This window comes from Diachasma alloeum, unplaced genomic scaffold, assembly GCF_001412515.2.
Source record: "Diachasma alloeum isolate Michigan unplaced genomic scaffold, Dall2.0 Dall_scaffold_00313, whole genome shotgun sequence".
NCBI lineage: Eukaryota > Metazoa > Arthropoda > Insecta > Hymenoptera > Braconidae > Diachasma > Diachasma alloeum.
This window is the reverse complement of record NW_021680452.1, coordinates 1,126,087-1,137,069: the sequence shown is the minus strand read 5'-3', so window position 1 is coordinate 1,137,069 and position 10,983 is coordinate 1,126,087. Positions and strand designations below refer to the sequence as shown.

Here is a 10,983-nt window from a genome sequence, read left to right as displayed (position 1 = left end):
AGATAAATATTATAAGGAAAATTGTGATAAACAATTTCAATCTTAAATGAACGTGATCTGAAATCATAGTTATTCATTGATCTCGACTGTTCGACCATTCCCAGTAAGAAAAATGACACTTCGTCAATAAAATTATCATTGTTTTTTCTCTTTTTCAAATTGAAATACCACACTCATATTAACGCTTTATGATTATCAATCTATGAGACTTATCATGGGGAAATTATCAAATTTCAAACTAGTAGCACCTGGCGTGCTACTAATTAGATAGAATGTGATGGTCTTATGGTACAACAGTCATGTTTTTGTCACATGACATATGGGAGTCTCCTCATGCGTCGAGTGTATGTCCTGATCCTCGATCTTCTTCTCCACGATCTCAGCATCAATCAAAATCTCTAGGAAAGGTGCCCACTGGTCAGCCTCTGAGGGGGACTTCACAGAAAACGTAATTTTCCTAATACCGTGACAATTGGCCTCTGACACTATAAGCAATTGCAGTCACGAATTCCCCTCCAAGTCCTAATTCTGCGCAGAGTTTGATGACAAATTTCTCAGGATTGTTATTCTTCTCTGGCATGTTCCATTCCAATACTTGTCAACTATGATTTATCATGAGATCTAGTGAATTTGAAAAGAAATCTTAAGAGATCTTTTGCTCCCAAATGGATGCTTTGTAGTTGTCCGATTTTGATATTTTCTAATTTTATTCGGAAACAATGTAAAATGTTATGAAACATGAAGAAATTATTTTAGTTGACAACATGTCTATACGTATGTGTGTAGGAATTTCTGTTTTGGGTGATTTATTTTTTAGAAAATGTGGCATAAATACAGGGAGAGAAAAATTCAATAAAAATTACTAGAAAAAAACAACAATTACGTTTCGAAATGTAATCCGCGAGGGAAGTAAAATTCAGTAAAAAGTGCGAGTCGGAACTGCAAGTGTACGAATCATCACGCAAATTCTACGATTTGTACTGTAAAAATTAACCACCCATCTGATGACTCACCGTTGTGGGTACAACAAGTCGTTCCGTAATTTTTCTCCAATGATTGAAAAATGTTACAGAACGGAACGTAGAAATAACTCACTAGCTTCATAAAAAGTGTTGAACGTTCAAGAATTTTAAATTTTAGAGGCATAATAAGTCGGGAAGTTTCAGTGAGATTGTACTTCTTCGGGAAAAATTATGTGACAATTTCGTACTTTGTTCGGTGATAAACCTGAGAATTCACTGAACGTTTCAGACTTCTTCTCTTTCATTCCAATAAAAATTTCCGGAAAACGATTCCTCATCGCCGATTACGTGGATTATTCCGTAATTTTTACTAAATATTTCTCTCCGTGTACAGTGAAATTCGTCAATAAAAATCTGAAATTTTGGCATATGATATTTGGCTCCATCCTTCACTGATGTTTTTTTAAAAAACAAACTCCTTTATTGAAGGTTTACTACATTTAATAAATTGATTACAATTAGGTTTATTTTCTTTCCCTTATACATTTATTTTACATTTTTTTACAAAACCAACAAATATTTGGAGAGCATATACATCTGGTTTCACGAGGAACATTTCAATATTGTATGTACATAAGCCATATCTTTGAAGTTTAACAAATAAGTTAGATCTGTGTTCCTGCAACAGAGGATATTGCCACACTGTATGATTTAAATCCTTATCATCATATCCACACTCATAACTGGGGTCATTGATTATTTCTACACGTGTCAAAGAACTTGGCAGATGACAAAGATTGGAGCTCAATCTATTCACAAACTCTATAAACTCTTTTTTATCTTTAATATTATAATACAAAGTTTTACTATTCTGTGTATAATAGTTCTAACCATGTTGTTTTCCTTTGTAGTTTTCCTTTTTCCTCATGTTGTAGTACGTACAAGCAAGTTTCAGGGAAAGATCAGAAAACAATATTTCGGAAACTTTGAAGGAAGGGCTTCCATTGAATTGATAGATTGAAGACCCTGTCGAGTATTACGAGAAGAAAAAAAATGAATCAATTGAATGGTTCGCGGAACATTAATGAAAAACAATACCAATTAATGCATCCGACCAACGTCTGTGACCGGCCAAAAGTACCAATCACTCCCTTGTTTTTGCTTGGATAATAATGTTTATTCAACATAGATAAGGGGATTCACCACAGGCTTGGGACTGAGAAACGAGGAAAGAAAGGTATTTTATTAAATATCGGATTTTCTTTTTATTGTGTTTTTGGCGGAAACATTGTGCAAATGACACAGCTGCTGTGTATAAAAGAAAATGTAATTAGCACAATGAATCACTTCATGTTCAGGATCATCTCAACGTAACCAGACATGCGGATATTTCCTACAATTCCTCTCGTAGCTGTTATTTCATTATGGATTTCCATTGTGTGTGCTGCACACAATAATAGAGTGACTATTAGTAATGGAATACTGGAAGGATCTCTGCTGCAATCGAGAAAAGGAAGAGTCATCAATGCATTCAGGGGTATTCCATATGCTCGTCCTCCATTAGGACGTCTACGATTCCAGGTGAAGTATAGATTGAAAATACAAAAAGTTGATCATCAGTTTATTATTCAAATCGAAGAAAGATCAATACGCGGAGAAAAAAGTTGGAGAAAAATTACCAAACAAGTCAAGTAATCGTGGAGCAACCTTGATTTCCAGTACTTTTTCACTTTAAGGTGAAACGGAACCCCTATGTCTATGTGAACTTTCAGAATTGTGTTTTCTCCTGCAATTATTATTTTTTATTTATGAAACTACATCATTGACTCAACGATGCAATACTCGAGTGGATAAAGTAGGTTCATACGTAATAATTACTAATTGTAAGCAAAAACCCAATTCCAAAAGTTTATATATGGGGCATTCCATGTCAATTCGACCGGTTTAAAACCTGACCATCTCAGATTCGTTTCATTTTTTTTTTCATGATTCTACTCGATGAAAAATCCACCCTGATTTTTTTCAGATTTTTTTTATCAATTCTTTAATTTTTTATCAATTTTTGAAGTAGATTATCGAAAGCCCCATTTTAAAAATCTGAAAAATTCACCAAAATTTTATGCTACCAAAAAGTTATTTCAAGCTATTTTTTAGAGTGGAAATAGAAATACTACGCCCTACGCTAACCCTATTTCTGTATGCGCTAGGAAACAAATTACATTTTATCTATGGAATTTACGTTAACGGAAGTGCTGAATCCGAATCTGACGTTGATTTTTACAAGTTGTGGTCAGGTCTATTTATTTATAACATTTTAATTGTTTAATCGATCATATCATGGAAACGGTTGCAGGTAGAGAAAAAACTTTCAAACAAAAGATGTTTGTTCTCTAAAAATACACATTTTTTATTCTATAATTTTTTCTTCTAACTGCGATAGATAAAGAGTTATCATAGATGGGAGGGAAGTGGGCAGCACGTTCACACTTGCGCGGATGTTGGGGAGCTCCGGTGCGTTTATTGGCAAACTCGATCGAGATAGAGGAGAATGGTTCAAAGGAAAAATGTTCACCATTGAATTTGACATATAATTGATGATTTGCCATTTGATCCGTTATTTTTTCATCAATTTTCTAAGTTGATTGACAGAGGCCCCTACTGGGAAATTGGAATTTTTTTTTTTTTTAATTACAAAAATTTGATATTACCAACAAAGTATTTTACGGCATATTTTAGAGTGAATATGGAAATTAATCGTGTAATAACTGCATTGATTCAAAAAAATACTCGCTATTGTCAGATTATAATTTTTCTGGCAAATACTAGTTATTTCTATAAATTGAATTCCGATTTTGTTCATGATTTTTTTCTCAATTCTATATCATGAGATAAGGCTTCAGTTGAAATTTTAGTCCAAGATAAAATTTTTTGAACGACTTATGATTTTTTTTAAATTTTCGTTGTTTTCGCTTGTAAAAAAAATTCTTATCGCCTTTGATTCTCACTGAATAAAATCGGTGTCATCGATTTTTTTCGACTCTCGGTTTTACGTGGAATCGCCCAGAATGGAATTGAATAGTTGATGAACATCGAGAGAAGTCAATAATCAAGTCGACATAAGCCCTAAAATGTAGATTTCGGCGAACCTCCATGGAATTTTTTCTCCATCTTCTGCGATTTTAATGATTAAGAGCTGAAGTTCAAATCTGTTCTTCAAGAAACTAAGATTGATAAGTCTATGGAAATAGATTTGCGGTATTCACTGTGCTCAATGACAAAAAATTTGTATACGTGGAAAAATATATGAATTTTATGCTGCGGAATTCAATTCTCCTCTATCTCGATCGAGTTTGCCAATAAACACATCGACGCGCCCCAACATCCACGCAAGTGTTAATGTGCTGTCCATTTCCCTCCCAGCCATGATAACTCTTTATTTATCGCAGTTAAGAGAAAAAGTTATACGATAAAAAATGTGTATTTTTACATAACAAACATCTTTTGTTTGAAATTTTTTTCTCTATCTGCAACCGTTTCCATGATATGATCGATTAAACAATAAAAATGTTATAAATAAATAGACCTGACCACAACTTGCACACATCGACGTCGGATTCGGATTCAGCACTTCCGTTAACCTAACTTCCATAGATAAAATGTAATTTTTTTCTCAGCGCATACAGAAATAGGGTTAGCGTAGGGCGTACTATTTCTATTTCCACTCTAAAAAATAGCTTGAAAACAACTCTTTGGTAGCATAAAATTTTTGTGAATTTTTTCAGATTTTTAAAATGGGGCTTTCGTTAATCTACTTGAAAAATTGATAACAAATTAAAGAATTGATAAAACAAATCTGAAAGAAAATCAGGGTGGATTTTTCATCGAGTCGCATGAAAAAAAAAAAATGAAACGAATCTGAGATGGTCAGGGTTTAAACCGGCCGAATTGACGTGGAATGTCCCATATATACACACGGAGAGAAATATTCAGTAAAAATGACGGAACTCATAATTCGCTTACCGATTACGGAATCGACTCAGAAAATGTAAGTGACGGTATCGTAATTTTTCGCAGGAGATTCAGATAAAAATTACGGAACTCATAATTCGCTTACCGATTACGGAATCGACTCAGAAAATGTAAGTGACGGTATCGTAATTTTTCGCAGGAGATTCAGATAAAAATTACGGAACGCTCTGGAAAATTTTCGTAATAGTTGGGTAAAATTTCCTACAACCACATTTCGCTCCAGAATTACGGAAAAGATACGTAATTTTTATTGAATATTTCTCTCCGTGCAGGGGTTCCGTTTCCCCTATAATAGGAGAAAAAGTGCGAGGTTAATAGTGAGTTTTATTTCGTTGTACCGGGAAAATTTATTAAATGTGAGGGTAACTTATACCGAAACTGTAAAATTTACGATTACCATTACGATTACCATTCGTATAGTAATATTTGTCACGATTTTCGCGTTAATTTTTATCCAACTTTTCTCGCCGTGTAGAATTGTGAATTCAATGAATTAAGTGGGAAATTAATTTTTGGTTCCAATTGATTTCAGCCGCCTCAACCTGCTACTTCCTGGAGAGGAGTTCGTTTAGCGACAACGGAGAGAGCACAGTGTCTGCAGAAAATTGATATCTCCTCAGATATGACCACTGCAGGTTCAGAGGACTGTCTATACATAAATGTTTACACTCCCAATTTGCCGAACCCCGCGGGAAGAAATGCTTCTCAACGTTATGCTGTCATGGTTTGGTTTCATGGTGGAAGTTGGACGGGAGGCAACTCATCTCTGTATGGCCCAGAATACCTCCTCGATCATGATATTGTCTTGGTCACCATGAACTACAGGTGCATAATTAATGAATAAATGCATAATACAAAAATTAATTAAATAACTCAACAGATTGGGACCCCTTGGTTTTCTGAGCACAGCAGACAGAATTATTCCAGGAAATTATGGTTTGAAGGATCATGTGCAAGCCCTTCATTGGGTCCGAAGAAACATTGCAGCATTTGGCGGTGATCCGAAGAAAGTAACAATAATGGGTGAAAGTGCGGGAGCTACGGGTGTACATTATCTGATGTTGAGTCGACAGGCTAAAGGTGAGAAAGGAATGATGATGCTAACATGTTAATTTTTTCGTCATTAATTGCAAGCATCAATTGAAAATTCAGGACTCTTTCATCAAGCGATTTCTCAGAGTGGCACAGCTCTCAATCCTAGCGCGTTCAATACGATTAAAATTGCAAGAGAAAATGCTCATCGTCTTGCCAGGAACCTCAGTTGTCCAACAGACACCTCTGAAAGACTTCTTCAATGTCTACAAATAAGAGATCCTAGGGAAATCACTGCAATGTCTGGAACATGGCCGGTAATTATGAAAAATTGATACACGTTGAAAAAAACACGGAAATTTTACGCTACAAAAGTAGGCAATAACCACCGTATCGTGTACTGAAGTGCAGGGAAAAAAAGTTAGAGAAAAATTACCGAACAAGTCAAGTAATAGTGGAGCCAACTCGATTTTCAGTACTTTTTCATCTTATGTCGGGGAAAAAGTGCGAGACGAATAGCCAATTTTTTCCATTCGCCGGACATAATTTACTAAACGTGAGGGTAATTTGTACCGAAATTGTAAAATTTATCCTGCATTCTATCAAAAATTATCCCAGTGAACGTGAATGATTGTTCAATATTGTATATAATTACAATTTCATGATTTTATCGACCGTAGTATATATAGATATGATGAATTTATTCGACTTTTGCGGTCATTCGTGATTTCTCAAATGTTCAAAGTACATTATTCGTGCTGCTATTTGAATCCCATCAAATGCGAACTTTAAACTGAGAGAGGGATGCGATTCGTTATCCACTCACTCCCAGTGATTCAGGAGACGAGATTCACAGCTCGACAATGTTTTAATTAGTCTATGCACAAATTAAAAAAATTGAGGGCTCATCGGATCGATCGAGTGGGATTCGAAACCACGACCTTCTGCAGTCCGGACAGTTGCTCTTGGATGTCTCGATAGCTCAGTGGTCAAAGACTGAAGACTCTATCTCAATTCTAAAGCGCCCCCAAGAGCCTTGTTTTTTTCCATAAGAATATAGATCTTCCAGTATACGTTTATCCTTCGGTGGGTATCCCTCTCCACGTGATCCCCACTTGTATCCGCGTTTCCCACTCTTGAAGTGACGGAAAAGATTCTACTGAAAGGTTCTACTTTTCACGGAAATTTTTCGTTTTTCATTCACATCGTACAATAATGCAATTATTCTTATGGAAAAAAATGGGTCGTTCTTATGGGAAACGTGTTATTCCCATGTTATTTTCATGGGAAAAAAAGCGTTTTAGGATTGAGACAAAGAGCTGAAATATTAAGAGGATTTTTTTTTATTACGAGTCTTTCGACGGGGCCGCACAGCAAAAATTCCGGAACGTAATCAATCGTGTTACACGGGGAATGTTATTGAGATGTTCGTTGAAAATTACTTATTTTAAAGGAAAATATCCTGAAAGAACATAAATTTGTCTTCCACATCGCGATAAATTTCCGCCGACAGAGCTATTTGAACCCAGTTTACACTGTTAGAAAATTACTTTTGAAATTTCAAGTGAAAAAGCTTGCAATTTTTGACAACGACAGAGTTACATGAATTCTCTGCATATTTCTCCATTGACTAAGTTAATTTCTTGAATATTAAAGTAATTCTCGATTTTCAAGTCCCATCGGTACTGAAAAACCTTAAAAATTTTGCAAATTTAGACAATAACTTTTCTGAATTCTCCCTCTGTTGAAAATTGAATTGTATGTTATATTCAATTTTCGCAATGAGTTTGAAAATTTAAGCTTTCGTTGAAAAATCAATGATTGTTTAACATATGAAAAACCCAATTTTCTTGAATTTTCAAGATGAATGAGAAATTTAATGAACGCTTTAATTTGAAATTGAATTCAACCTCACAACATCGAAAATTCAGCTGATGTGACTGAAATTTCAAAAAATTGCCAACAGTGTAGGGATTTGCTAGCACGATAATCGTTCTGGTGTTATTTCTTCGTGCAGGTTCATTTGTCCTCAAAATTGTCACTTCAAGAATGATCAAATGTCCCTGTTTTTAGTTTCCTGCACATATATTAATTGCATTCCGCCCGGTTATGGAGCCACCACATACTGGTGCTTTTCTAACAAACGGCCCAAGCGAACTACTAAAACTTCGCAACTTTAGAAGCGTCCCTTGGTTGACCGGCATTACTTCTGCTGAAGGAGCAATGATTGGAGAGTGTGAGTATTACAAATTCATCCATATGAATTCAAATGTCATTATCTTCTTTCTTATTGCAGTTGTTTATGGGAAAACTGGTATTCTGAATCCTACCATCTTGAATGATCGTTTTCAAGAAATCATTCCAGTGCTCTTTGGGTTCAGCACTGATTGTTCTAATGCGTCTAAAATTGAAATTTCTCATCGAATCCGTAGATATTACTTCGGTGACAGGAAAATCGATAACTCAACTCGGATGAATTTAGTTAATGTATGCAGTCTTCTTTTGTGTTTCTTTCCCGTTGACAGCAATTTGAGTTCATCTCTTGGGTATTTTTCAGATGAGTTCCGATGCATTATTCAATGTCGGTAGCGCCACTTCAGTGAAAGAACATCTCCGTAAAAGAAGTCCTATTTATTATTACTATTTTGCATATAGTGGAGATATGAAAAATCCTCTCATTCGCGGTAATCCTGAAAATGACTTCGGCGTCGGTCATGCTGAAGACCTTATGTATCTATTCCCAATGAATCGAATACTTTTTCCCAATAGCACCATGAGTGTGAGGGACTTTCAGATGGTTGATGCTATGACGACTTTATGGACTAACTTTGCAAGATTTAGGTGAGACGAAAATAATTATGGGATTGATGTGGAGGAATCAGGGGAGTTGGAGTAACAGCGATAACAGCGATGTCGTTTCTTTTGGGCATTCGATTAATGCTGTTGTTGCACCTAGAAAAAATAATACTTTATTTTGAAATTTCAAAGGTTGTAAAGTGACATTTTCAACGGCTTAATTTGAAGCTTGAAATTCATAAGTTGAGACTTTCTAAATTCTCAATGAGAGACTTTGGAAGGTTTTAATTTAAGATTTTCGAAGATGTCAAGGGGAGATTTTTATAGACTCAAGTTAAGACTTTCGGAAGACTGAAATTGTTCTTTAAGGGGAGGTTTGAAAGACTTAAGTTGAGATTTTTGAAAGTCTCAACTCGAAATTTTTGCTTGACACTTAGCTTTATATATTCTAAAGGAAATGGCCATTGTGGAAGGGAATGGAACTTAAAATATTTGAAAGGATCGTCTTGAGACTTTTGAAAGTTTCACCTTGAGACTTTTGAAATTCTCAATTTGAAACATTTGAAAATCTCAATTTGAGACTTTCACGTTTCAATTTCAGATCATAAGTCTCTAAATGAAGCGTGTTTCTTTTGGGTCTATTTCTCCAGATTCCCTGATTCCTTTACATCAATTTATCACCATGAAAAAATCCAAAAACATCAATTACTGAATAATTCAATTTCGATTGATAAAACATCATCTTTTTTCTTAGGAAACCGGTACCAATGCGTACGTCACAGCTCCCCGTGATATGGGAGCCCGTCAGAACCAATTCACTTGAGAACTTCGTCATTAGGAGTCCCACGAGGTTCGAGATGGCTAAAGATATGTTCAGAGATATGCTCAGTCTGTGGTTGAATTTCCCCTGCCGTGCTGGTTTGTCTCGTTCAAGCAGTTCGCTCAGTGCTTAGAATAATGATGTGGAAAACCTCGATCCAGTATAAGCACATTTTTTTTTAATTTCATGTGTGAAAATGATGAGAATATGAAATGTATTTTGTACGGAATGTGAAGCACATTTATGAAGGGACCATTGGGACAATCAAAATTTGTTTCTTTGTTATTCATAGAAAACTCATTAATCACTCGATATAACTCCAAGACCATTAGAAAGAAATTACGATGTACTCAGTGTTTTTGCTCTAAATTCTTCGTTGTTATGAAGATACCAAATGGTTGGATAAAAAACGTAAACAGGAAGTAATTTGTAACCTATTTGAAAATATTGGCTCATTCCGGGCAGCGAACAGTTACCGCTCTAATCTGATTATTGTTTCTACTTATTTTCTCGGCGCGGGAGTGGGGACAGTCGAATCGCACGCTACCTGGAGACGGTGAGAAAAAGCTTAGTCAGGGAAGAGGGTTAAAAAAAATACAAAAACAATTTGAAAAGTATGGAAGCATCATGAAGTACAATGCAAGTATCGACGGTTTCAAATGCATGAAGCCGAAGAAATTCTTCAGACGAAGGAATTTATTTACTAAAAAAAAAATGGAAACAGAAAAAAGGTGATGACGATTCGACAATGAATAAAGGTTTTTCTGAAGCATGTCAAGTAACAATGATACAATCCCCGTATATCTGGGATCTCCAAACAACTTCATCGTAATAATAAAGCCTCTGATTCACGACTTATATTGAATCTTGTATTTATTGGTTCCTAATGAAAGCTTTTCAATCGTTCAAATTTAAGTTTCGGATTATGTGGGTTATATCATGATTCATCATGATTCAAAAAGTTCGAAAATGCAACTTTTAGACCGTTTTCGTACGTCTGTGTGTGATAAAGGTTTTCTTCAATTGTTCCCTAATCGATGTAATTAAATCATTTCTTTTTCTAAAAGGTAGGTACTGTTGAGTCCCACCCATCGACATTAATTCAAATTTCATCTATTTGATAATTTAAAAAAAATTTTGAATCTTTTCAAAATTCGGTTGGCCCACGATAAAAAAAATGTACTGAATTCATTAAACGATGGCTTAACAAATTTGTTTGGATGCCCTTTTGATCGATTTCGAAGATGAAGCCGATAGCAGTAATCATTGTTTTGATTTACGTAAAGATGAAATTTTTTTAAAATTAGAATTCCGGTGATATCTGCGGATATCATGCTTCAAATG

At 35.1% G+C, this 10,983-nt stretch overlaps 1 protein-coding gene across 1 annotated transcript; it reads left to right on the top strand.

Moving 5' to 3' along the window:
• The first annotated feature begins 2,342 nt into the window (after positions 1-2,342).
• LOC107039921 (esterase FE4) lies at positions 2,343-9,772 on the top strand. The gene is made up of 6 exons (XM_015259777.1): positions 2,343-2,543; positions 5,524-5,816; positions 5,872-6,071; positions 6,144-6,340; positions 8,581-8,864; positions 9,574-9,772. The coding sequence occupies exons 1-6, from the start codon at positions 2,343-2,345 to the stop codon at positions 9,770-9,772; spliced, it is 1,374 nt and encodes a 457-aa protein (XP_015115263.1).
• Positions 9,773-10,983: the final 1,211 nt, after the last annotated feature.